The 27,405-nt window shown below is 38.4% G+C and overlaps 3 protein-coding genes and 1 pseudogene across 6 annotated transcripts; 3 read left to right on the top strand and 1 right to left on the bottom strand.

The window, feature by feature from the left end:
* The first annotated feature begins 3,883 nt into the window (after nucleotides 1-3,883).
* LOC147496159 (uncharacterized) lies at nucleotides 3,884-5,068 on the top strand. The gene has a single exon (XM_086560914.1). The coding sequence runs from the start codon at nucleotides 3,884-3,886 to the stop codon at nucleotides 5,066-5,068; it is 1,185 nt and encodes a 394-aa protein (XP_086417040.1).
* A 1,338-nt stretch (nucleotides 5,069-6,406) lies between these two features.
* Nucleotides 6,407-6,889, top strand: LOC147496158 (uncharacterized). The gene has a single exon (XM_086560905.1). It carries the CDS (start codon nucleotides 6,407-6,409, stop codon nucleotides 6,887-6,889), a length of 483 nt encoding a protein of 160 aa, XP_086417031.1.
* An 8,084-nt stretch (nucleotides 6,890-14,973) lies between these two features.
* LOC147496157 (ribonuclease TUDOR 1-like) lies at nucleotides 14,974-24,117 on the top strand. 3 transcript variants are annotated; one of them, XM_086559146.1, is made up of 18 exons: nucleotides 15,013-15,208; nucleotides 15,497-15,683; nucleotides 15,776-15,850; nucleotides 15,945-16,058; nucleotides 16,179-16,283; nucleotides 16,493-16,699; nucleotides 16,874-17,089; nucleotides 17,166-17,273; nucleotides 17,696-17,866; nucleotides 17,965-18,162; nucleotides 18,265-18,633; nucleotides 18,724-18,954; nucleotides 19,032-19,220; nucleotides 20,229-20,306; nucleotides 20,393-20,587; nucleotides 21,551-21,928; nucleotides 22,946-23,155; nucleotides 23,752-24,117. In XM_086559146.1, the coding sequence occupies exons 2-17, from the start codon at nucleotides 15,534-15,536 to the stop codon at nucleotides 23,129-23,131; spliced, it is 2,970 nt and encodes a 989-aa protein (XP_086415272.1). In that variant the 5' UTR covers nucleotides 15,013-15,208; nucleotides 15,497-15,533; the 3' UTR covers nucleotides 23,132-23,155; nucleotides 23,752-24,117. The 3 variants fall into 3 exon arrangements, with proteins under 3 accessions (XP_086415271.1, XP_086415270.1, XP_086415272.1); XM_086559145.1 differs by lacking the exon at nucleotides 23,752-24,117 and having other exon boundaries at nucleotides 14,974-15,208; nucleotides 15,533-15,683; nucleotides 22,946-23,398; XM_086559144.1 differs by lacking the exon at nucleotides 23,752-24,117 and having other exon boundaries at nucleotides 14,974-15,208; nucleotides 22,946-23,398.
* Nucleotides 24,118-25,214: 1,097 nt separating this feature from the next.
* On the bottom strand, nucleotides 25,215-26,735 carry LOC147496156 (pentatricopeptide repeat-containing protein At3g04750, mitochondrial pseudogene; annotated as a pseudogene). The gene has a single exon (XR_015194493.1). The product of XR_015194493.1 is annotated as a pentatricopeptide repeat-containing protein At3g04750, mitochondrial pseudogene (transcript).
* Between the last annotated feature and the right edge of the window lie 670 nt (nucleotides 26,736-27,405).

The following is a 27,405-nucleotide window of genomic DNA, read 5'->3' as shown; positions in this document are numbered from 1 at the left end:
GGTGTAGGGTTGATGGAATAGCTTAGATCTTGTGAATCGAATGGCATCCTAGAATGGCGGCGTAGGACAACTTGACATCGATCACATTGAAGCCTGTTGAAGTTTTTACCATGTCTTCCTTCTCTCCAATGGAGACTGGCAGTATGACATCTCCAAGGGCGTCTATGCGATCTCCATTGAACTCGTACAGCGGTGCATTTGATTCTATCATCACCGAGTCTGCCAGGTGTATGTCCTTGTAAGTTTGGTAGAAAAGTATATCGCACGAGCTGCCTGGATCGATGAGGACTCTTGTGACTGTCCACCCATTGATTTTTATGTGCACTACCAAGGCATCATTGTGGGGTAAGCACACCTTGTCTAGGTCTTCTTCAGTAAATGAAATTGTTATTGTTGTTTGTGGATTGGTGGGGTTGATCATCTCAGCTTTGTGTGAGAGATGGTAGATCTCTTGAAGCACTCCTACTCTTCTGAACTTCTCCCGACTTGAGGTTTCGTCATTTGAGGTGTCTGTAATCATGTTGATTACTTTGTCCTCATCGTGGTCGGAGGAGTGTTGTCTCCTGTTGTGCCTCGACCGACCTGGAGATTTAGATCGTCGAGTTGATCTGCTCCTTACCCGCTTTACGTTGCTTTCGCGCAGTCATTCATTCTTTGCGGCTCCTTGTTTACGTGGCGTTTGGCATCCAGCTTGTGCCTCAGGTCGCTTTCTAGCAGGAACTCTTTTAATTTGCCTTCCTCCACTAAGTCTTGGAGGTAGTGCTTCAGGCTCCAACAATCATTAGTGTCGTGGTGGTGGAGTTTGTGGAAATGGCAATATGGAAGCTCTGGTATGGCGATTGCCTTGTTGATGTTGGGTTTGAAGTATGTTGCTGTATATATCTTCTTCAGGATCTGACTCGGCGTCCTGGAGAAGTTGGAGAATTCCCTCTTCGTGTAAGAAGGCTTGCTGGAGCTGGATCTCTTGCTATTGTTGTTGTTGTTGTTGTTGTTGGTTGAATATTGCTTGCTTCCCTTAGGGTCTTGCTCGTTGCTAACTGCAAGGACCTCTTGCCTTTGCGCTGGGCCATCCATTCTTCGTACTTGATATACTTGTCGACTCTGGGATACAGGTCGGCTGAGGTTTCTGGTTTGTTGCGCATGAGGGACCTTGCTAGGTTGGAGTCGTCTAATAAGGCATTAGTGAACGCAGAAATTGCAAAGCCATCACTGAGTCCTGATTCCAGCGAGAGGAGGTCCTTCTTGAAATGTCCTAGGAAGACATGAATCATTTCGCCATGAGCTTGCTTGAGCTGGAACAAAGAGTTTAGGTTAGCTCGCTTCTTTCTATTGTGGACGAATTCTGCCGCCAACTTCTCAGCCAGCTTGTCGAAGTTGCTGATCGAATCGGGAGGGAGTGTGTAAAACCAGACTATTGCTCCATCCTTCAAACTAGCTGGAAAATGTTTGCACTTCAGGTAGTCGTAGTCTGGATGGTTGTAGAGTGCAAGGATTTGACTGAAGCAAGCTACATGCTCGCCTAGGCATGAGGTACCGTCGTACAACGGGAACTTTGGCTGGATGAACTCTGAAGAAGGCTGCTTGTCTCTGATTTCTGTGGTGAATGGTGATGCCTTGTATGTTTCTAGCATCTTCTAAGCGCTCTGGATCGCGCTGGCTCTTTCATTTGACTTCTCTAATTTTTGGGCGAAGCCTTCTAAGCATTGATTGGTGGTGTTGGTGAGGGTTGCAATGGCGTTGTGCTCCATTGCTTCTGTCGTGTCGTTGTTGGCGTTGGAGGTGGCCTGGTCGCGCATCGTCTGATTCTCTTGTTGTAAAGTGACGAAAAGCGCCTTGTAAGCGTCTTCATTTGTTCTGCCAACATCTAAAGAGAAGTATCCATGGTGGTTTTACCAAACCGTGGACTTGAGAAAAGAGTAAGTGTGCTTTTCTTAAGGAAACGAACCGGCAGACGGCGCCAATGTAGATGTTGTGTTTACTAGACAATGGCCTGATGATCTGGAGTATAGGGAATGGCTGCACTCTTCTTGGGATAAGAGTTGCCTACGTATCAAGTTTCTTAGGCCAAACTTGAATCAAGTCTTACGTAGTTCATCTCGCTCTATTTATAGGCGTGTGAGTTGACTTTCCATATTTGCTTTGGACCGTTATAAAGTGTAGATCCACCTTGTGTGCTATCTTGATGAGTCGCCATTAATGTGCTATTACAAAGTTAATGTTTCCTTGATTGTGGCGTTGATTGAGCTCCGAGATTGTGCTAGTTGATATCCTTCCATAAATGGCTGTAACTGATGATTTGGACGACTTGGGTGTTGGGTCGTTGGGTACGCTCTGATAGGTGTTGGATGACCTTGCTCAGTTATGAAAGAGGATGACCTGTTATGTGGACACTGTCGTGGGCAAATATCGTCAACCCAATATTCCAGCCCAAATATCATGGTAATAAGAAATATCGACATCATTATCGATATTTCACATTATAGTTTGTATGTTGCAGGTTTAAGCGGGAAAAGGAAGGAAGAAGATGAGGAGGGACATGTAGCAATATTTGATTTGTCAAAGCTATTCTGGTAGTAGTATAAAAAGACTGGAAAGAGAAAGATTGAAGAATTCCGATTCATTACAAAAAATCATTTGTAAAGAACGAGAGGAGAGAGAGAGAGTGAGGAAATTGTAGCCGCCATTGTTACTCCCTAATAAAATTGTGTTTCCAGCTCAATTCAGTCTTCATTTTCTCATCTTTAGTTTTATCATTCTTATAAATCGTAAGTGATTAATCTGATCACTACATTGGCACCGTCTGGGTTCAAAGACAAAGATCGAGTGTTTGATTTTTGTTTTCTTTTTCTTTGATCGAATCCATTAATTGAAGTCTTGGTGAGGAAGAGAAAGGGGTGTTTTCAAGAAAGAGCATTCTTATCTTGGGTTCTTTGGTTAGAGAGAGTAATCAAGATGCCTCCAAAGCGTGCTACAGCAAGTAAGGCAATTATGGTGAATGAGGAAAGCACTTCTTAGGCTATATCTAGGAATGAGGAGCGAAGAACTTGTAGATCAACAAGTAGGATGATAGAAGAAGCAGAGGAAATGCAAGAGAAAGAAGTGTCTTTAAAAGATTTGTTGAGAAGGATGAATGAATTAGAAAAGCACAATCAGATGTTAATGGCTGAGAATAAATTGATAAGGGAAGAGAAGGAGAAGCGTGCTGAAGACGCTATGTATGAAAAGGATGATGAGGAATCGAGTTCAGGGACTCCAATAGTGAGAAAGATCCATCTCGAGGAGAGGAAAAAGGAGTCATATCGAGGAAGTGCAATCTGTAGCGAGAACAACTCCGAAAGAGGTGAATGAAGAAGAAAACAAAGTCTTAGTCACGAAGGAGATAGTGCAAGAAATGATGCAAAAGCAGTTAGGAAATCAGTTGTTGGAAAAAGTCTCGGCATCGATAAGAAAGCTGGCAGATGATGTTAGTAGAAACCCATTAGGAAAGGAGATAGAGAGGGCCTCGTTACCTCCGCAGTTCAAAAATCCAAAATTGAGCCAATATGAAGGAGCTACGGACCCCATGGACCATCTGTTTAGTTATCGACATCATTTTTTGATATATTAGGGCACCGAATATTGGGATACTGTCTTATGTCGGTAATTTTCATCAAGCTTGAAAGGAAAAGCATTGAAGTGGTTTTGCACAATTCCAGAAGGATCCATTTCATGTTTCAGAGAGATTGAAGAAAGGTTCCTCACCAATTATGGTCACTAGAGGGTGAAGCCAAAGCAAGTGTCAGCTTTATTCCAGTTGAAGCAAGCAAAGAAGGAGTCATTAAAAGATTTTCTAACAAGATTCAAAGTTGAAACACAGTCGGTGGAAAGGTTGGATGAGTCAGAAATGACGATTATAGCTTTCCAGGCGGGGGTATTCCCAGGATCTTATATGCATAAGTATCTGTTGAGGAAAGAAGTGAAAACTTTGCAAGAGTTGTATGATAAGGTGGATAGAGATATCATAGTAGAAGAAGGGTTAAGAACTGCCACGGTGCAAGTGGTGTTACAAGTCACCGATACGTGGAAAAAAGAGAAAGATAGTAATGATCGATATGAGAATCGAGACTCCTCGAGGTTAGATAACAAAAGGCCTCAGGAGCATTATACAAATCGAGATAATCAGTCTCAACAGGAAAGAAAATATGACAGAACATTGAAAGAGGAGCTTGATCCTAGTAATTTCATAGCTCTAAATTCCACGGAAGAAGATACTTTGCGACGAATAGCAAGGGAAGATTTTGTGGTATGGCCGAAGTACACTCTTAGAGAAATGAAAGGAAAACCATATTGTCAAGTTCACAAGATTGAGAACCACGAGACAAATAGGTGTCTCCAGTTATTAAAGGAGATAGACAGGCTTATGAAAGATGGGAAACTAAGAGAATTTCGTGCCGATGTTAGGTCTGCAGAAACAACAACCATAAGAGAAAAGCCATTGGGCGTAATAAACATGATTTACAAGGGAGAAATTCCTCAGAAAAAAATTGTTCGAGACAAGATAAGGAAGATCTCGACGGTAAAAGAAGTTCTCGAGGTTAATATCAAGCCAATGCCAGTAAGTCAGCAGTTGATATCTTCTAGCATTCCTGGAGCAATCATGTTTGTACTGGAGGATTTGTCTAAGGTAATGTTGCCACATGATAATGCGTTGTTAATCACTCTGCGTATTACGGGCTATGATGTACAAAAGATATTGGTAGATTGTGGAAGTTCAGTTAATATTTTATTTTGGAAGGCATTCAAAGGAGTTGGTCTCGATGAGACGCATTTAAAACCACCAAAGTTCAATTTATATAGTTTTAATGGAACTTTTACCAAACCTACTGGGGAGATAAAATTGCCAGTTAGAGCTGGGCCTCAAACGGTAATGATGAAGTTCATGGTAATCAAACACCAATCTGATCACAATGCAATATTGGGGAGGAAATGGATACATAAAATGAGAGTTGTACCTAGTACATTTTATCAAGTACTCAGATTCCCAACTGTATATGGATTGCATGAGAAAAGTGTAATTTCATTACAGTAAAGGGAATGATGAAGGGGAAAAGCCAAGACACTGGGGGCGTCTTGGAAAACTCTGCTTAGCAGTTACAGCAAACTTTGTCTGCCGATACCAACATACAGATACAAGAGCAGGTAAAGTTCACTCAAGAGATGAACAAGTAGGAGGAACCGCCATGGGAAAGGAAAACCATAGAAACGGTGAATAAGATTAATATCGGCAAAGAGAAAGGTGAGCGTCATACGTTCATCAGTACAGAATTAGTTAAAGATATAAGAAAAGAGTTGATAGTGGTTTTGGAGGTGAATCAAGATGTTTTTGCGTGGTCGATGTTGGATCTCACCGGTATCGATACAGAAGTATGTTCGCATAAACTGAATATGGAGGAAAATGCAATGCCAATACATCAGAAGCATAGAAAAGTAAGGCCAATGTATGAAGATGCAGTCCAAGTGGAGATTCAGAAGATGTTAGATAATGGCATCATTAGAGAAGTGGAGCATTCTGAATGGGTAACGAACATAGTAGTTGTACCCAAGAAAGATGGTAGGGTTTGCATTTGTGTCGACTTTACTGATGTAAATAAAAAGTGTCCAAATAATCATTATCCCATGCCTAGAATTGATGAATTAGTTGACCGAACGGTTGGGTTCAAGTTGATCAGTTTTTGTGATGGTTATTCAGGATATTTTCAGATTTTAATGGCTGTCTTAGACCAGTTTTTATATCGATGATATGGTCATCAAATCTATGAAAGCTGGAGATCATGTAAGAGACCTCGATACTATTTTTAGAATTTTGAGAGAGTTTAATATGAAGCTTAATCCAGAAAAGTGTACTTTTGGGGTCAGTTCTGGAAAGTTTTTGGGGTACATAGTCACGAAGCGAGGAATTGATGCTAATCCTGAACAAATACTAGCGCTTCAACAAATGCCATCACCTACAACTCGAAAGCAAATAAAAAGGCTGACAGGAAGAATAGCGGCACTCAATAGATTCATCTCCAGAACTTCTGATCGTTGTAAGTCACTTTTTAAATTGCTTAAAAAGAATGTCAAGTTTTGTTGGAATGAGGAGTGTTAAGACGCATTTTCTGAGTTAAAGAAATATTTACAAGAGATGCCAACTCTTACAAAGCCAGATGAGGGAGAAAATTTGCTTCTTTATTTGGCTGTATCAGATTTTGCTATAAGTTCTGCCCTTGTGAAAGTGGAAAATGGTTTGGAAAGACCAGTGTATTTTCAAAGTAAAACGATGCTCGAGGCCGAGACTCGATATTCGATAATAGAAAAGTATGCCTTGGCACTTTTATTCTCATCTCAAAGATTAAAGCCTTATTTTTAAGCACATTCGGTTATAGTAATGACGAATCTACCATTAAAGCAGATTCTAGCAAAAACTGCTAAATCAGGGAGGATGTCTAAGTGGTCGGTACTAATAAATGAATTCAGTGTCGACTATCGAAACCGCATATCGGAAAAGAGTCAAGTATTAGCCGATTTCCTGGATGATTTTCCATCTGAAGATGCCAGTTGGGGCATGGAAGAGGAAGAGTTCGCAATACTGCAAGAGCCTGATGATGTTATCGATATAAACGATCCATGGGCTGGAACAAATGGTTGGAGACTGTTTGTCGATGGATCCTCGGGAGGAAAAGGGTGTGGCATCGGAGTGGTGTTGGTTACTCCTGAAAACCAAAGACTCGAGACTGCAATAACATTGGGTTTCCATGCGTCCAACAATGAGGCTGAATATGAGGCTTTGATAGCTGGTCTCAAGATAGCTAAGTCTCTAAATATAAAGGAGTTATCAATTTTTAGTGACTCGATGCTCGTGGTCAGTTAGATCAATGGGGGATACTCAGCAAAATGTGAAAATATGGTCGATTACTTGAATTTTATAAAATCCAAGTTGAAAATTTTCAGTAAAGTAAGATTGCAGCATCTCAATAGGAATGAGAATCGGCATGTGGATGCCTTAGTGTATGTGGCAGCGATGTTAGAAAACACAGAAGGTCGTACTTTGCATATCGGCGTTCAAGAGAAGCCAAGCATCGACATTGAAGGATTAACAGTTATGGAAATTGATACAGTGGGGGCGTCATGGATGGAAGCATATACTTCATATTTGGCTAATGGGAAAGTAGTGGAGGATAAAAATGAGGTCAAAAGAATCAAGTCGGGTGCCCAAAGATATGTATTGATTGATAATGAATTGTATCGAAATAATCCTGGACGTCCACATTTAAAATGCATATCGACTAAGGAAGCTCAGCTAATCATTGCAGAATTTCATGAAGGTGAATGTGGAAACCAATGTGAAGGGATTGTCTTTGATATGCAAAAAAGTGTGTGCAATGCCAAATTCATGGGAAGGCCATACATGTCCCAGCTGAAGAGTTACATTGTGTTTCAAACCCATGGCCTTTTGCTCTATGGGGTATGGATATTGTTGGTCTGCTTACACTAGGGAGGGCCAAAAGAAGGTTCATATTGGCAGTCATAGATTATTTTACAAAATGGGTAGAAGCCATAGCTCTACAACATATCAAAGAAAAGGATGCCATAAATTTCCTTTTTGAATGAGTCATATGTCGATATGGGTTGCCTTATGCTATTATATCAGATAATAGTCCACAGTTTGAAGGAGGAAAAGTGAAAGTTTTCTTGGAATCTTACAAGGTTAAACACTTCACATCTGTGCCATATTATGCTCAAGGTAACGGGCAGGCAGAGGCAACAAATAAGGCCATTATGGATAATATCAAGAAAAAATTAGAAGACAAGAAGAGTCTTTGGGTAGATGAGCTAAATAGTGTTTTATGGGCTTATAAAACAACACCTCGAACAGCCACGGGTGAATCACCTTTTACTTTGGCTTATGGTATGGAGGCAGTAACTCCATCAGAAATGGTGGTATCGACATCCAGAGCAAAGATGATAAAGAATGGTCAGAATAATGAGAGAATGGCTTCAGAAGTTCTTAATCTTGAGGAAACAAGGGATCAAGCAAGGCTAAAGCTCGACACCTATCATAGGCAACTTAGAAAAGCTTTCAATAAGAAAGTAAGAGAAAGGCATTTTCAGGCAGGAGATTTGGTCCTGAAAGTGGTTACTCAAGCTACTAAAGAAAAAGGGGCTGGTAAACTAGCAGCAAACTGGGATGGGCCTTACATCATTCACAACGTCAGGATCAATGGAGCTTACTACTTAATAACGGCTGAAGGTGTAACATTTCCAAAGCCTCAAAATGTAAGCAATTTGAAAGCATTTTATCAATAAAGAATATTTCCAGTATCATGATGTACATTTTTGTTATCAAATCCATACGATCAATAAAGATATTATCATTCTCGAAATCAATGTTGATACGTGTATAACAAATATTTATATCTCTAGAATTATATGATTGAGAATAGGTCAAGAAAAATCTTGGTGATCTGTAGATCCTCATCTCGATACCAGGTCAATAAAATCCTGTTCTTGGCAGAAATGCGAGTTCAGGTCAATAAAATCCAGTTCTTGGCATAAATGTCAAGTTCGGGTCAAAGAATCCTGGTGATCTGTAGATCTTCATCTCGATACCAGGTCAATAAAATCATGTTCATGGCAGAAATGCTAGTTCAGGTCAATAAAATCCAGTTCTTGGCAGAAATGTCAAGTTCGGGTCAAATAATCCTTATGATCTGAAGATCCTCATCTCGATATTAGATCAATAAAATCATATTCTTGGTAGCAATGCGAGGGCATGAAAAAGAGAAGTACTAATGGTAGGTGAGCATGGAAACGAGGAAGAGGTACGAAAAAGCTGTTGTCTTCTGTGAATGTGCGCGGGGCAGTCAGAGGTTTGAAGGATGTTTGCGTAGGTTTTAATAACATGGTTTAGTACAATCAGTATTGGTTTTTGCGCCTGTACGTTGTGGGTCCACAGAATATTTATTGGCTATATTAAATGCATGGCAAAGAATAATAAAATATTATGTATTAAGTATTGATACTACTTTTAGTAGGAATGGTATCGAAACTCGTTTTGAAATTTAAGTATATGATAAGTATCGATACTACTTTCAGTGGGAGTGGTATCGAAACTCATTTTGAAATTTAAGTATATGATAAGTATCGATACTACTTTCAGTGGGAGTGGTATCGAAACTCGTTTTATGATAAATATCGATACTACTTTCAGTGGGAGTGGTATCGAAACTCGTTTTAAAATTTAAGTATATGATAAGTATCGATACTACTTTTAGTGGGAGTGGTATCGAAACTCGTTTTATGATAAGTATCGATACTACTTTCAGTGGGAGTGGTATCGAAACTCGTTTTGAAATTTAAGTATATGATAAGTATCGATACTACTTTCAGTGGGAGTGGTATCGAAAATCGTTTTGAAATTTAAGTATATGATAAGTATCGATACTACTTTTAGTGGGAGTGGTATCGAAACTCGTTTTGAAATTTAAGTGTATGATACGTATCGATACTACTTTTAGTGGGAGTGGTATCGAAACTCGTTTTAAAATCTAAATATATGATAAGTATCGATACTACTTTTAGTGGGAGTGGTATCGAAACTCGTTTTAAAATTTAAGTATATGATAAGTATCGATATTAGTTTAAGAAGGGTATAGAAGATGAGTTTATTGGCCTGTTTAAGTATGATAAACATCGTAAGTGTTGCATACAAGATGAGTCTATAGAGAGCAAAATGGTATATTTTCCACATATCAAAAGGAATGTTAAAAAGTTACAAAAGCAGGTTTAAGCCAACATCAACATTCAAAATTCATCATCAAGATCAGTGACAAAGGACAAACAAATCATTGTATCAATATTACAATCTCAAAAATATGGAGACAAGGAAACTAAAGTGGGGTGAAGATCTCGTTGGGTTTTGGACCAAGTTTTTTTGACTCAAGAAGAATGTCAAGACCAACTCAAAGTTCTGGGTCATCCAAAGCGCTAGGAGTACTGATGAGAGAGTCAGGATTAAAAGGTGGAGTAGTTACTTCAGTCTCGGCAGCAGTATGGGCAAGAGAGGTAGAATCCACAAAGATCGATCGATCTTGCGCGCACCAATGTCGAGGGCGTTTAAACTCGTTATCGAAATCCAAACCTTTCTCTTTAATGACATCAGCCAGGAAGAAATTGCCCGAAACTTTTCATGGTCTCCACACAATACTCCATCTAGGCAAAGATAGTCACCATCGTGGAATGAGCTTTCTCCAGTTCAGTGTCCAAGTTATTCTTTTCAGTTGCCTGTTCAGATTTTTCAGTAGCGAGGGAAATTTTGGTCTGAGCAAGTTCTTTTTCCATCTCTTGGAAAGAGGTGTTAAGTTTCTGATGCAGCTCCTTGTGTTCATCAAAATATTTCTTTATTTCGACAGCATGACCTTTTTCTTTCACAAGAGAACGTTCAAGAGTATCTTTATCCTTTTTCAACTGTTGAATTTCTTCCCTATAGCGACGACAACTAGCCATATCACTCTCAAATTGCCCTACAACAGCAATTTTAGCCTGCAAATGAAAAGATATGGTGTAAAGATAAGGTGATAGATAAATAAGGATAAGAGTAAAGGGAGGGATAAACACTTACTTTTTCAAGAGAAGTGCATAAGTGTTGGAATCTTTCTTCGGTGGTGATTTCGGTCATTGCTCGCCTATCTTGAGGAAGGATAGTATTCAACACAAGAGCTTCTCCGAGACCAAGTGCAGCAGGTTCAGATAACAGAGAAACAGTTTTTTTGACAGAGGTTTTGAAGAACAAGTTTAACCTCAAAGTCACCAGTGGACGAAGAGGAGTCAGAAGCAATAGTCTTTGTGGTGGATGGAACGGTTGAAGGCTTGGAGGGTATAGTGGCAGATGCAATGTCGGTACTTTTGGTAGGTTTGCTTGGTCTCGAGGCTGGTGGTGTTGTAGTTTGGCAAGGTTCTTTCCTTTTTCTCGAATGATGTACAAGGTCGACATTCTGATCTCAAGAAGAAGTAGGAGCTTGGGACAAGTTACCATCTGTTGGTTTTTTCTTGCTCATAAATTTGTTGAGCATCTTCAAAGTTTTGACTGGAGCATGAGAAATACGAGATGCCATATCTGTGAAACATAAGCAATGCTGATCAAATACATCGTTCAAAAGAGGATAATTATAGAAATCAGGAATCTCTTGTTTGATTTGAGGAAAAAGATCTTCAATTATTTTAAAACCATTAACAACATATTCAAAATAACAGCGAGGAGTATTAGTTGGTAATTCAATAGAATCGAAGTTTGATCTGAACATTTGTTCAGAAGAACAAGGTTGTAAAGGACATTGAATAGTGTCGCATGGCATATTAGATTTAGAAGGTAGGGAATCTTGACCTTGAAGAACGGTAGTTTTTAAGAAGTATAAAGGAGCGATATAGTTAGCAATATCTGGAAGCTCGATAGTCAATTTTGGATTGCCATACTTATCAGCGCCAGTTCGAGTATTGATTTCCTTATCGTTGCCTTTTAGAAGATCTGTTACTCTAGTGGATTCCCCAAGACTTTTCAGCGAGGCTAGTTTAGGAACTGAAACAAGCTCTCAATAATAGACCAGTCAGATAAAAGGCTCGAGATAAAAGAGGTAGGGGATGTCGAAAGATAACGTACCATTAAGGTTAAAAATAGGATGCACCAAGGATGGAATTTCTATCGGTTCAGATGACTCCCACTGCCCAGATACAATGATAGGGTATAATAACCATCTAAAATCACTATCTCGATTTTCCCTTATAATGCTAGCACGGTGCATTCGTTTTTTAGGATAAAAATAACCACTGGGCTCTTTGATACCATGTTTATTTTTCTCGATATGTTCAAGAAAGGAATAATATTTTTGGATATCGAGGAGACGAATTCTTTTCGAGGACCGAACATCGGATTCAAGATGAGAGTTATAGAAGTTACAAATATACAACAATCTCCAGAAATTGCCTGTGCCTTGGCCAGGTGAAATGGCCAGATAGTTCAATACTTCTTGATCAAGTGTAGATAAGGGAAGACGCAAGCCGACAGCCAGTTGCCCAACAGTGATAATGGTGGTTTTGAGTTCGCCACTTTGACATTGAGTTCCTTTTTTACTTCCACCATAGTGTCAAAGTTGGATAGAGTCCGGTATTTGGTAGGCAGCTCTAACTATATGTAAGTTGGGTCTTTTTAGAAAACAAGGATCCAGACCACCACTCCACATGCAATGATCGTCAATAATTTCCTGATCGGTATCCGAGTCCACAGTTTCGAAGGGATGGCAGGGTAAGCCATCAGCCCGGATATCGAGGGATGCCATGTCTTTGTTTCATCGGTCTCGGTTCTTAGAGATGAAGAAGTCAAGAGGACGAAGTTGATTCGAAGTTCGCAGATTCAACACTTTAGCTTCGACATGGTGGTATCACTAGAAATAATAAATTTTTTATTAGAAGTATATCCTCTATCTGAACTACTATCGATGTATCTAGTATAAATATATAATATATTATTTACTAAGCACGTATCGAAGTCTCGAGAGGATAATGTCTGGGTTCGAGGTGAAGAATTGTGTCTCAAACGCATACGTTCTTGACGTCGAAGCCGGGATTGTTTCGAGAGAGTACCTATAAAGTTAACACAGGTTTTTCTCCTAGCCATACTGTCAAAGATTATAATTCAAGGTCTAGTTAGTATAGGGACACACAAATAACACATTCAAGTTCAAAATCCAAACCCTAGATTCGTAATATATAAAGGAAAAACAGGGGGGTTTTAGTCATAAAATTAAAGACAACGAAAAGTTTATTGCGAAAAATATATATTTTTTTTAATGTTTATGTTAACTAATCTGACAAATTTGCATAAAGTTTTGATGATTGAGACGGTGAAAAGAGCCGATTTGAAGCTTTTCAGGTTGTTAATGGTGGTGGGGTTTGGAGTGTATCAAATTTTTTGGGAAAAAGTGAAGAGAGAGAAAGCAATGAAAATTTTTTATAGTGGATATTTCGTGATAATTGCTCAGTTTTCTAGATGTAACCGCTTGATTTTTTGAATTTTGAAATTTTGAAATTTTTCATTTTTGCTTGATTCTCGAGGCATTCAAATTTTTCGTGGTTGAAATTTGAAAGTTTCGAGAGGGGGCGATGTCGTGGGCAAATATCGTCAACCCGATATTCCAACCCAAATATCATGGTTAATAAGAAATATCGACATCATTATCGATATTTCGCATTATAGTTTGTATGTTGCAGGTTTAAGCAGGAAAAGGAAAGAAGAAGATGAGGAGGGACATGCAGCAATATTTGATTGGTCAAAACTATTCTAGTAGTAGTATAAAAAGACTGGAAGGAGAAAGATTGAAGGATTCCGATTCATTATACAAAATCATTTGTAAAGAACGAGAGGAGAGAGAGAGAGAGTAAGGAAATTGTAACCGCCATTATTACTCCTTAATAAAATTGTGTTTCTAGCTCAATTCAGTCTTCATTTTCTCATCTTTAGTTTCATCATTCTTATTTGGGGGGGAGACCCTAATTTCCCATCTAGTGGGGGGAAAATCCTAATTGGCTCGTCTAGTAGTGTAGTAATACTGGTTAACCCTTTCAAAAAAATACCACTTTCAACTGGCTTAATATATCACCAATTGTATCCCATTTTGTTTGTTCTTTTTGTACATCAGTATAGACTCGAAACTGCATGAGTTATATTTAGGGTATATTCAAGGAAGACATCCACATTGTGTAAGATCACATTAAATCCACACTTGTATAAACATTTAAATAAGGAAACTACACAAATCTCTTTATTCACATGGAAGAAATTGCTATGAAATCATGATTGAGTAATTTTTTGATCACATACCACTGAGTTGGTAGTGCATGTTGATCTTATTGTTTTAAGATATAGGAAATTAATCATCAAGTAATACCATCGAAAAATATGTAAGTATAGATAGTGAAGCATTAATTATATCACGTAGGATTATAATACTTACTGGTCAGTCTGTTGATGATGACTACACATTTGTGGTTGAATATTGACAAGTTGGTTATGGGATCAAGTCGTGGTGACTTAAAAAAAAACAAACAAAAACAGTTTAAAAAAACAAAAACCACACATTTGAGTATTGTCACAGTGCTAAGCATAGTTCGGAATTCCGACAAATTCAAAAACCGAAATTTATTAAATTTCGACCCTATCACATTTGAAATTTCGTCTTTATATTTGGAATTTCATTTTTTTGAAAAATCGAAATTTCATATGGAATTCTGAAGTTTCATTCAGAATCAGGAACTATGGTGCTAACTACTAAACTAGTAAACTAGCGTATATATTAAGAAAATGTTTATACATACATAATGCCAAGTGCGTAAATAGTTAAACCCTAAGTTATTCAACTACTGGGGATATATAGCAGATGTGATCTGCTAGAGTGGGCTAGTAAGATATATTCATTCGGAATGGGAATGAAGGCCGAAAGTATGCGTGGAAGTGGTCAAGTGAGAAAGAAAGAAAACAAAGTGGTGGTTGACATAGTAATGTCCGCAAGTGGGGAGTCAAAAACTCGACTGTTTAAAGAGAATCTATCTATCTTTCTACTAAGAGTAATTCATTCCTATGGGCGTGATTGATTGATTTCGGTACTGGTAGTAGTCGTAGTAGTCTGGTACTGTAGTTGGCTGATAGTGGCAGCATAAGTGAGAGAGTCTGGAATGAGGCCACAGTTAGAGGGCAACAATAATAATATAATTAATAATTAATTACGTACGCCACAAAAGAGGCAAGGACGGCTACATTAAGCAGGTCCAACGCACGCATGATCGCAAAAAGGGGTTTGGGACTTTGGTAATGACAAAAGTAAAATGCCGTAAATAGGAGGGATATCTTGTCAAAGTTGTCATTCAGCGTTACCAAAACCGGTTTCTTCCTTTACAGTTATTATTATTGCGAAATAATAAAAAAAAACAAAGAACCTCCGTGTCTGGGTCTGCCACAGCAGCACTCTGATTTATATCTCTGACTCATACAGTCATACATACATACCAATTTTAGTATAAATCTGATTCCTGGGCCTTTCTCTCTCTCTCGAAAAAATATTTTACCATTCATTATTATTATTATTATTATAAATAAATAAGTCGGACCTCTGCTCTCGATCCAAAATTCGGATTGATCGAGGTGAGTAGTAGTAGTAATAAGTCTTTCGTTTTCAGATCTCTTTTTAGCTCCACCCTAATAATAATAAGTAATAATATTCAGATCCGTTTATTTATGATTGATGTCGATTTCTTTTCTTCGTCGTTTTTGAGATCTGAATTTTTTTTATCTGCAATCTAATATCTGAATCCATCATTAGCAAAAAATAATAACTTTATGGCCAATACAATACATGTTTGAGATCTGATCTGTCATGCATGCATTTCTTCATTCCTTTTTATGAATAAATTGATTTTGGCTCTTGTGTAGATTCTGTTGAAACTATTCTTCTTGTTGTTGTTCAAGGATGGCGTCGGCTACTGCTGCATCAGGATGGTTGAGGGGGAAGGTCAAGTCTGTGCCTTCTGGGGATTGCTTGGTTATCATGGCTGTCACCAAGGCTGAAATCCCACCCGAAAAGACCATCACCCTTTCCTCTCTAGTCGCTCCACGATTGGTATATATCCCCCTTTTTTTCCATCTTATTTTTTAAATATCTACTTGATACTGCTGTGCTTTCATATTGCCCAATAATTTCCTCATTTGTAGGCCCGGAGAGGTGGTATTGACGAACCATTTGCTTGGGAAAGCAGAGAGTATTTAAGAAAACTTTGCATAGGAAAGGTGCTAATTCTTTTGCCCATGAATTTATTATGTTAATTTCTTGAAAAGGATAAACATCTAACCGTATATGTGTTATGTTGATTAATTATTACAGGAGGTCACATTCAGAGTAGATTATACTGTACCCTCCATTGGTCGGGAATTTGGTTCTGTTTTCCTTGGTGATAAAAATGTTGCTTTGCTTGTTGTCTCAGGAGGCTGGGCAAAGGTACTACCGATGTTTATTTTTAGCTGATATGATGATTTTTGAAAACTCAATTTTCTTCAAATTGATGATATGTAAGGATGATATTCTGTGTAGTGCACTAAATGAATCTCACGCTTGCAGGTTAGGGAGCAGGGCCAACAGAAAGGAGAAGTAAGCCCTTTCTTGGCTGAGCTTCAGCGTCTTGAAGAGCAAGCTAAGCAACAGGGTTTAGGGCGTTGGAGCAAGGTGAGCACACGTCCTCTTGTCATCCTGCTTAGTAATGCATTTAAAATTTAGCTGACGTTGGTGTTATTCTTCTACTTGCTGCCACGCTGATATGACAAATATATAGTCATATATGCCGAATTTGGGACGTTAGGTTTTCAAATTTTAAGGAACCTACTGGCGTTTCATATCCTGTGTGGCAAACTTAATGTGTTGTTGTTTCAAAAAAGGTACCTGGTGCTTCCGAGGCAGCTATTAGGGACTTGCCCCCATCTGCCATCGGAGATCCTAGTAACTTGGATGCAATGGGCCTGTTAGCTGCGAACAAGGGCAAGCCTATGCTAGCAATTGTTGAGCAGATTCGAGATGGAAGTACTGTTCGAGTCTACCTGCTCCCGGAGTTTCAATTTGTTCAAGTTTTTGTTGCTGGAATTCAGGTAAAAATATTAATGTTTAATTAGGTATTTGATTAGTGGTCAAAAGAACAAGAACAAGAAAAAGAATTGATTAGTCTATTATATGGGAAACCTGGAAGTAATTTGTACCTCCTATCAATATTTCATTTTGGTGTGATTTACTTCCTTTGTGTATCTCATCTACTGTTGACATAGGCTCCATCCATGGGAAGAAGGGGTGCTGTAGAAACTGTTATCGAACCCGAAGTAAGCACCGATGAACCAAATGGAGAAGCATCTGCTGAGCCTCGACCGCCACTAACATCAGCGCAGAGACTCGCTGCGTCTGCTGCATCTTCTACTGAAGTTTCCCCTGATCCATTTGGAAGAGAAGCTAAACACTTCTCGGAGATCCGCGTATTACATAGAGATGTGAGTGGATTCCTCAATCAGATAACTCTTTCCCTTTTCTACTGCAGATGCTCTAACATCTTGTTGCAACTTCCAGGTTCGTATTGTTCTGGAAGGAGTGGACAAGTTTAGCAATCTGGTTGGTTCAGTATATTATCCAGAAGGTGATTCAGCAAAGGACCTCGCGTTGGAGCTTGTTCAAAATGTATGTATTTACTTATGCTGGGCATGTTCAGTGTTTTCCCCTGATAGTAATAAACTATCTTTACTGGAAAAAGAAATCGGTAACATATCTGCTTTCAAATGTGTTAATGAATTTTATTTATTTTGAGAACTCCAATTATATATAAAAAAAAAAGAGAGAAGAGAAGAGAACATTAAGAATTGATGATAGTCGTTGTCATGGTTGCTACTGTGTTGACTCTGAACAGATACCAGTAAGCTATAAAATTGCAACAAAGTTGTGGAATTTCTTGCCAACAGCTTTTTATCTTTCCCAAGCTTCAAGGAATGTCACAACTCACAATAGTATTTTTCTACACTTACTTGGTTGATGACACATTGTAACCAAGTATCCCACATAATTTTCTGCATACTATCCTGACCAGCCTATTACTCAACATGTAGGGGCTGGCTAAATACTTGGATTGGAGTGCAAATATGATGGAAGAGGAGGCAAGACGGAAGCTAAAGACCGCTGAACTTCAAGCAAAGAAGGACCGGCTAAAATATTGGACAAACTATGTTCCACCCACCACAAATTCTAAAGCAATTCACGACCAAAACTTCACTGGAAAGGCAAGTGAATTTTTCAAGTATTGCCTTTAACAAGACGTATGTGCATCCTATATTACTGCTTATACTTCTTGTCGCTGTTTATATCTTTTGGTTTCCAGGTGGTGGAAGTTGTAAGTGGAGACTGCATCATTGTTGCTGATGATGCTGTCCCATATGGTAGTCCATTAGCAGAACGGCGAGTGAATCTCTCGAGTATAAGGTCTCCCAAGATGGGTAATCCTCGTAGAGATGAAAAGCCTGCTCCTTATGCTCGTGAAGCAAGGGAGTTCCTGCGGACACGCCTTATAGGCCGCCAGGTATGCTACTATTTTCTCCATCTAAAATTCCACTATTAACTGTTTTAGTTTCGGTGTACATGCTTTTTTTTACTTTCTTTCATATTGATTTGCATATTTCAGGTAAACGTTTCAATGGAATATTCTAGAAAAGTCAGCATGGGTGATGGACCTGTACCTGTACCTGTACCTGGATTAGCTGATTCTAGAGTTATGGACTTTGGATCCGTCTTCTTGGTCTCTCCATCCAAAGTTGAGGCTGATGAATCAACTCCTGCTCCATCTGCATCAAGCATCCAAACACCAAGTGGAAACATTGCTGAGCTGGTGGTTTCTCGTGGCTTTGGGACTGTCATCAGGCACCGGGATTTTGAGGAACGTTCAAACTATTATGATGCCCTCCTAGCTGCCGAATCTCGCGCGACTGCTGGGAAGAAAGGGATCCATTCGGCAAAGGATCCTCCAGTAATGCACATAACAGATTTGTTAACGGTATGTATGTCTTTTGGTGGAGTGTTTCTATTTACAATAAGATCAGGCTCACTATGCTCACCATGTTTTGGTACAATCTGTAATTCTTAGGCATCATCAAAGAAAACCAAAGATTTCTTACCCTTCTTGCAACGGAGTAGGAGACTTCCTGCTATTGTGGAATATGTCCTCAGTGGCCATCGGTTTAAATTGTTGATTCCCAAGGAAACTTGTACCGTTGCTTTCTCCTTCTCTGGCGTTAGATGCCCTGGCCGTGGCGAACCTTATTCAGATGAAGCAATTGCTTTTATGAGAAGGAAGATACTACAGAGGGACGTTGAGGTACGACTTACCCTCTACTTATGTAGATTTCGAATTTGCTCTCCTTGTTGTGTAACTTTTTCCCCTTTCCTGAACAGGTTGAAGTAGAAACTGTTGATAGAACTGGAACCTACTTGGGATCCATGTGGGATCCAAAGACTAACGTGGCTGTAACTCTTCTTGAAGCTGGATTAGCAAAGCTTCAAACCGCCTTTGGTGCCGACAGAATAGCTGATGCTCACCTTCTTGCTCTGGCAGAGCAATCCGCAAAACGAAAAAAATTAAAGGTACTTAAACTGTTTACATTAGAATCTGGCCTTGAATCCTCCTTGCAGTAGTCTGCTCCTTTTCTTTACTAGTTTATTTTGTGCAAGGGCTGTTTTGTATTCATCCAAATGGCTAGCCAGGGTTAGGCAGACTATCACCAAGTTTTTGATAAGGGAATTGCATCCTAAAATAGGTTATGCGGTGGAGCTGGCTTTTACTGTCCACAACTTTGTGTGTCCAGCTGTCCAGCCAATCAGAGAAGACCAAATAGGGACTATTTTGCAATACAACTTTTTTAAGGAACTCAATGACTAAACACTTGCCTGAATTTTATGTTTTCGGGAATCAAACAATGAAGAATAAATTATCTGAAGTGAGCTTCCTCTTCTTTGTTTCAACTGATAAAATTAGGAGAGAAATTGGCCAATTTTCCCAACGAAAATGTTCACACAAAAACACTTTTATGGCTTTCAAGTGATTGAAGAAATTGATTTCGTTATGTGGCATCAGTTGAAGTTATTGTTCAGTGATTGAACATGTTGAACACTATACTTAGGTCCAAGACGCTGATAAACTTAATTTCTTGAACTACTTTGTAAGATAAAAGATTCTTTATTTTCTTTAAAAGCAAAGTATGCAAGTATATTGTTCTTCAATAAAGCTTGGAAATAAACCTTTGAAGCTTCAATAGAATTGCTTGACTGATCCAGATTCAGATCTGTTGGGGATTCTTGATATTCTCTAAAAAGAAGAAATTTTATTCGGGTGATTTGTTTATTTATTTGTTTTTTTATTTCTAAAACAGAAAATACAGTTACCTATGCAAGCAAGAAAAACATAACCCAACTTTCTCTGATATGTAATTGTATGTTAATGACTTCATATTAACTGTATAGTTAATTGGCATTGTTAACCAGAAATTTGGTTCTAAAGTGACTTAGGTCACGCAGTAAATGCATTTGGCAGCTTTATTTGATTTTGCATTGAACTGAGTTCCATCTCCTATGAGTGATCTTTATTTTTTGCAGATATGGGAGAACTATGTTGAAGGGCAGGAAGTAGTCAATGGTCCAGCTGCTGAAAGCAGACAGAAGGAAGTTCTCAAGGTGCCTAGTAAAAACAGTACATTATTTATAATTTTTTTGCGTTTTTTCTATTAGAGTAATTAACATGTCTGAATTTTCTCATCCAGGTTGTAGTTACAGAAGTTCTTGGAAGCGGTAAGTTCTATGTCCAAACAGTTGGGGACCAGAAAGTGGCTTCCATCCAGCAGCAGCTCGCTTCACTTAATCTGCAAGATGCCCCCGTCATTGGTGCTTTTAATCCCAAGAAGGGTGATATTGTCCTTGCCCAATTCAGTGCAGATAATTCCTGGAACCGAGCAATGGTAAGAAAGCACATTTCAGTTCCCACATCAACTGCAGAATTAGAGTTCTTTTTATTCTTTTTGACAGCTTAAACAACAAAGACGGCAAGGGAAATGTAGTATTTTTTTTTTAATTTGCATCCACTAATGTGGTGCCATATGTTAATGAAAATTGACTTCTTAGTTGTTTTCCGGATAAAAAAAAATCCCAATTCTTAATAAAATGAGTCCACGCCAAAAGATTTAATTTGTTATCGTGGCTTTCCTGCCATTTCAATTGGAATTTCGTGTTTTGGTCCAGACTGATAATCATAGAAGGAACATTTTCTTTTCTTTTGTTTTTTTTTGGATAACAAGACAACATTTTCTATTCCTTACATTCTGCATATGAATAATACTGTCAGCTGAAAAGTTAGATTGCAATGCAGTACAATCACTTGGGCTCCTAATTTGCACAGGAGTTCTTGCAGGCTTGCCTTTGGATTTCAGTGGGATCGCAAGTTATTTTTATCATTTCATTAATTAATAAATATTCTAAATTGGTCCAAGCTTATTGAGAAAGCAAGACCCTATACATGGTGGATGGCACTAATCATGGTGGATCCTCTACCTTCTTAGTCCAACTTTTGACATGTCATGTTGATGGGGCTGCATATTGTTGCTATGGCAATGGCCAGTTAGTATATCAGTTTACAATAAAAAGAGGCTTGCCTACCCTATAGTACCAAGACTACCAACTGACTTGAGATTTTAACCAAAATGTACGGAGCACAAGCCACACTTTTTTATTTGATTTGATTTTCAGTTGCTTCAATATAATTATTTAATCCTTTTCTTTGACATCTGTTTACAATTAACTGTAAAATCATTTTATTTTTGTAATTTTTATGGGTAGTTTTTTCCAACATACATGATGTAGCATTTCTTCATGGTTACATATTATTCTTTATTTGTTCTGATAACATATAACCTTAATGTGTATAGATTGTAAATACACCAAGAGGAGCTGTGGAGTCACCAAAAGACTTATTTGAAGTCTTTTACGTTGACTATGGGAACCAAGAAGATGTTACGTACAGTCAGTTACGGCCTCTTGATCCATCTGTATCTTCCGCACCTGGTCTTGCTCAGTTGTGCAGCCTTGCTTACATTAAGGTTCCCAGCCTAGAGGAAGATTTTGGTGAAGAAGCAGCAGAATATCTAAGTGCATGCACTTTGAATAGTTCTAAAGAACTTAGGGTTATGATTGAAGAGAGGGATCTCTCCGGAGGAAAAGCAAAAGGGCAGGGAACTGGGACTGTTCTTATCGTAACTCTGGTTGATGTGGAAGCTGGTTCCAGTATCAACGCAGCCATGCTAGAGGTTGGACTTTCCTACTTAACTAGCCTTTGTTTTCCTTGCTCAACATCTTTTGCTAATGCCTTCGTCACAGAAACTTTTGCTGCTTCCACTTTTCATTTTCCTTTTCCTTTTTCTTTTCTTTTTGTTTTTGCTTTTGTCTTAAGTGTCTACTAGACAAAGATGCTCTTTAGAAAACAATATGACCTGATGTTCAAAACATCGTTGCTGAAGACATCCCAATATATCGAATCCTACATATACTTATCAGGCAACCAGTATCAATATTTCCGATATATGCACCTATTTTTACCCCCTTGTCTATTTTTGCCTTGATGTGAAAGTATTAGACAGGTATTTTCCAGTATATTGGAAATCAGGGGGGTCGATATAGCTGTAGATTTTAACATTTTGTGCCTTGCGAAGCATTACTTAAAATTTCTTGTCCTATGTACCAAAGACTAAAAAAATATATACATAGCAATATTTATATGAACATGAAACGCACATTATTCTCTTTAAAAGCATCTGGGCCTGTATGTAATGTTCAATTGGCAAAGATAGGAAAGAATGGAAAAAGGTTTCTTCAGTGATTTTGTGATTAGGAGTAGAGATCTTTATCGTGAGAGTTTTACTCCAGGGAAATAAATGTAGAACAATTACATAAGTGGCACTTATTTTTCTCCACAAAATCTCAGTGGTTCTCTCCTTGCACATAAAAGTGACGTTTAAATGTGTTGCATTTCCATTAAAATATGTATGGGTATTATTTGCAAGATTCCAAGTTCAATGAAATTTTCATGTACGGAGTAGCGAAATGGATGTAATTTTTGACAAGGGAATTATCTTTTCATTGTCTTTTTTTGAACGACAAACTGTTCATGATTTAACCTTTTTCTCGTTCAAAAGATTTACCTATTGGTCAATGTGAAGGGATAGTGACTACTGCAATTTTGTAACCATTTATTTGGTCTATCTCAAGCACTCCCTTTATGGTTGTCCCGTCATCTAACTGAATAATTTCCACAACACTACCTTCAGGAAGGTCTTGCCAGGCTAGAAAGGAAGAAGAGGTGGGACACCAAGGAAAGACAGATGGCTCTTGACCAATTGGAAGAATTCCAGGCCAAAGCAAAGCGTGAGAGGCTGAAGATGTGGCAATATGGTGACATCCAGTCAGATGACGAGGACTCAGCTCCTGTTAGAAAAACTGGTGGACGGCGGTAATTAGAACAACTTTTGCAGTGTGAGGTGAGCTATGTTACGAGTACTATCCAATACTGATAGGAATATAGAACAGAAAACCAATGTGTTCAACATGTAGGAAGAGCAATCTTTAGTGCTTTTTGTCTTTTTATATTATCTTTGTTTTTTTTATTTGTCTTTCTAGACATTGAGCGGGAACATTTTTTTTCATGAATCCATCAATAAGATAAACTCCACGTGGTCTGCTAGTCTCGTTTAAAAGGGGCAGCAGCAGCAGTTTTTGTTTTAGTATCAAGTTTAAGGACTTGTATTTCTGTATCTGCTTTCTTTTAGTTTGTGCATATTTTGTGCCTATCCTCTCTCTAGGGAGAGAGATTCTATGCTATGGCCTTTGAACAAACCTTTTGGAGGAGGAATGAGCTAAAATTTACCTTTTTGGACAATCCAAAATACTATCTGAACAATGTCCCCAAATAATGCTTTGTAGAAAGATTGTCTGATTTCATTTTAGTTGTGCAAGCAAATCTTTCACCTAGAAGGAAGTTTTGTTTCATTTTAAACTTCCAATTTTGTTCCACACATTCCATTTTCAGAGTCATGTTTGATATTTTGTTTTTCTCCAATTGTGCGCCACTCGACAGCTCTCTTACTCTGAAAGGTAGCCCCTTTCCTGTCATAAGACCTGCAGTTTGTCTACATCCTCAATCATCTCTTGAAATGTTTCTTGCTCATCTCTTTTGGCTGTTGAGTTGCTAGCTCATGTTGATACGACTGTGCTACAATCACCACTGGTAGAGCTGACTTTGGCATTGGTAAATGGACATCGTCAGGTAGGTCAGGTACATGATCATCCAACCCCCTTCGCGCATCATTGTTGAACCCCTGGGCAGTTAAGGCCATCATTTAAGTATGATGTATCAGTACTCAACTAGTACACATTAGACTTGAGATTTTAATGGAAGGGGTATACGTACTTAAATGATTGGGTATTGTTTCCAATACAAACATCACTAATATCCTGTCACCATCTATGTATTCAAGAGTTAAAAGTAATATTAACTGGGTTAGTTTGCATAGAAGGTATCCTCACCGGAAAACAAAAAAATAAAATGCATCATTGACCAGTTCTTTATTGAAATACAAGTCGGGGGTTTAAGTTCAGATCAAATTTAAAGGTAGGAAGTGTATCTCACGTTGATATGATTCCTGATTCACTAATCCATTTACTTGGAACTTTGTTGTTCATTGACACCGATGTAGTCTGGATTTTGCCAATAATTTTTCGATTTGGTTGATTACAATGAAAATATATTCAATTTCATGGACCAAAATATCGCCGATATATTTGATATATCACAGGTATATATTGGTATTTTGGTACACCGATATTAATATTTCCAATATATATTTACCGAATATAGAACCTTTTTTTTCCCGATATATATCGGAATTTCCGATATAAAATTTTATATCGCCGAGATAATTGATATATTTGATATTTATGATATATATCGTTTGACTTTTTGACTATTTTTTAATATAAATCCGATATTTTCAATATATTTCTGATATTATGTTTTCGATATATCCGATATTTTATCTAATTTGGACGGGTCACAAAAAAAAAATAGATATATCCGATATATATCGGTTTTTGGGTACACCGATATATTCACCGATATCAATATTTTGGTTTTTGTTCAATTTCACAAAAACAGATGGGTGTACCTGGCATTCCCACAGTAAAAGCATCTTTAGGCTCTCAGGAGATGTCGCCATGTTGGGATTGGTGTCATGCTGGGCGGGATGTTCATCGCTACATGAATAGTAGGCTGTAGGTGTTTGACAGGCCTGTTTTATGATTTCCATCCCTAACAGCCTAACACACAGTGTTCTAAAAAACGTTAGGCGGTAGTCGGGCGGTGGGAGAGTGCCTAGCGCCTAGGCATTCTAGGCGGTGTCTAGACGGGCTAGGCGCTGGACGGTTTTTTTTCCTAACATATTTTAGGGTTATATTGACATACCCTCCACCAGTAGTTGCAATTAGGATTACCCCCCCATAATAATTGAAATTAGAATTTCCCCCCCAACTTGACAGTCAATAAGAGTCAACCAACAGTTTCCGTCAGTTGACTGGTCAAGGATCATGAATTGTCCTAAATACCCTTTTTCTGTAGAAATTACGAAATTAGCCATTGACACTGTTTAAAAGCCCACGACTCAAAGCCATTGACACTGTTTAAAGCCCATGACCATGGAATGCTAACCCAGCAATCATCGCTGTCCAGACTGCAACATCTTTTTCCACAACTTTATCAAAAATCATGAGAGCCTTTTCAATGCTTCCACATTTGCAGTACATGTCTACTAGTGCAGACGCCAAAAATGCATCTATCTTTATATGGGCTCTTGCCAACCATCCATGTATTCATCTCCCTTGGTACAAGACTCCAACTTCTGCAGCAGCACAAACCAAGGTAACAACTGTAACCTTATCAGGCTTAACATTCTCACCAATCATGCCTTTAAACAAATCCATAACTGCTGACCAATTCCTCCTTTGTGCATACCCAGCAATCAGAGAATTCCAAGAAACAAGATCCTTTTTAGGCATTTCATTAAAAAGAGAGCTCGCAGATTCCAAGTCTCCAATCTTGGCGTATCCAGAAATTATAGTGTTCCAGGAAATAACATCCTTCTCTCTTAAAGTGCCAAATATCCTTTGAGCAAGCTCCAGCTCTTCAGATTTGACATACATATCCAATAGAGCATTAAGCAAAATCAAATTCTGCGCACCATATAATTCTCTTCGTGCAATCCATGCATGTATTGATTTACCAAGACGCTTATCACTCAGCCGCCCACAAGACATGAGAAGACCCACCATTGTAAACTCATCTGGATCAATGCCTGTGAATACCATTTCATGAAACAGTTGTAAAGCTTCTACAGAACATCCCTTCCTAGCATACCCAGAAATCAAGATATTGAATGAAACAACATCTTGTTGGGCCATCTGTTGAAGCACCTGATGTGCGAGATTCATTTGCCCATACTCTGAATACATCTTGATGAGGGAGTTCTGCAAATAACCATAGGATTTGAATCCTGTAATGATGGCATGATTGTGGATTTGCTTCCCTTGTGATAGTGATTTGGCAGATTTGAGAAGGAAGAGGAGGGTGTGCTTATCTGGATATATGTGTAACTGGAGCATGGATTGGTAAATGGTAAATGATTGGGTCGTTGAAAAGGATAAAGCAGATATCATCATGTTGTAAATGAAAAGATTAGGAGTAAGCGTATGGTAATTAAATAGGAGGATGGCCATGTCAATGTTTTCAGGATGTGAGATGGCAGAGAAGAAAAGTTCTGGTATGTTTCGTGTCTTTATCGGAATTGTTTTTGTATTCCGTGCGAGATGGTTATATTTTGGGCTTTGAGTCGTGGGCTTTAAACAGTGTCAATGGCTAATTTCGTAATTTCCACAGAAAAAGGGTATTTAGAACAATTCATTATCCTTGACCAGTCAACTGACGGAAACTGTTGGTTGACTCCTATTGACTCCTGTTGGTGGTGGTGGGGGAATCCTATCCTAATTGCAACTACTGGGGGTATTTCAATATAACCCTATATTTTATAATATATATATTAATATACATCTATACTACAAGAAATTAAGAAAATCATTTACCATAACTAAAAAAATAAACATAAACAAATATACTTATTACAAAAATGCGTAATAGTTGAAGAATATTGACTTCATATAAAAACATATCATTTCTTATTGTGGCATATAATTTACATTAGACTTTAGTCTTTTAAACTCATTCAAATCATCTTAAGCCTACACGGGTCTTTAATTTTCGATATTTAATTATTCAAAAAAAAAAAAAAAAACTGATGGACCGCTTAGAGGCCTTTAGTCTGCTAGCCCGCCTAATCAGTCTGCCTAGACCCGCATAATCGGTCCATCTATTTTTTTAAACGCCTTGGGCCTAGGCGAGTCGGTTGGGCAACCACAAGGCTACCCTAGACCGATTTTTAGAATAGTGCTAACACGTGAATTGCAAATAACCCGATCGCAAAAATTAAAAAAAAAAAAAAAAAAGAAGAAATGAACTCCAAATTGGACCAAGGTTTCGGATTAGAGTCGAGTATGTTAATAAGCACATGAGCTTAGCAGAGTTCCACATGGTGGCGCTAGACCGCAGGGTGGCAAATGTTCAAGTATCGAGTGACACGTGCGTTAGAAATGTTGAATGCTGGCAAATGTTCACAGCTCCCTCCTT

This window comes from Coptis chinensis, chromosome 5 (assembly GCF_015680905.1).
Source record: "Coptis chinensis isolate HL-2020 chromosome 5, ASM1568090v1, whole genome shotgun sequence".
Lineage (NCBI taxonomy): Eukaryota > Viridiplantae > Streptophyta > Magnoliopsida > Ranunculales > Ranunculaceae > Coptis > Coptis chinensis.
Note: the sequence above shows the minus strand (reverse complement) of the source record. Positions and strands in the feature narration are given on the sequence as shown.

Coding starts and splice junctions, on each gene's coding strand:
- LOC147496159 (XM_086560914.1), top strand. CDS start 3,884: ATGACGATTATAGCTTTCCAGGCGGGGGTATTCCCAGGATCTTATATG.
- LOC147496157 (XM_086559146.1), top strand. CDS start 15,534: ATGGCGTCGGCTACTGCTGCATCAGGATGGTTGAGGGGGAAGGTCAAG. Junction 18,955..19,031: donor TACTACAGAGGGACGTTGAG/GTACGACTTACC, acceptor TTTCCTGAACAG/GTTGAAGTAGAAACTGTTGA. Junction 20,307..20,392: donor GACAGAAGGAAGTTCTCAAG/GTGCCTAGTAAA, acceptor TTTCTCATCCAG/GTTGTAGTTACAGAAGTTCT.
- LOC147496158 (XM_086560905.1), top strand. CDS start 6,407: ATGACGAATCTACCATTAAAGCAGATTCTAGCAAAAACTGCTAAATCA.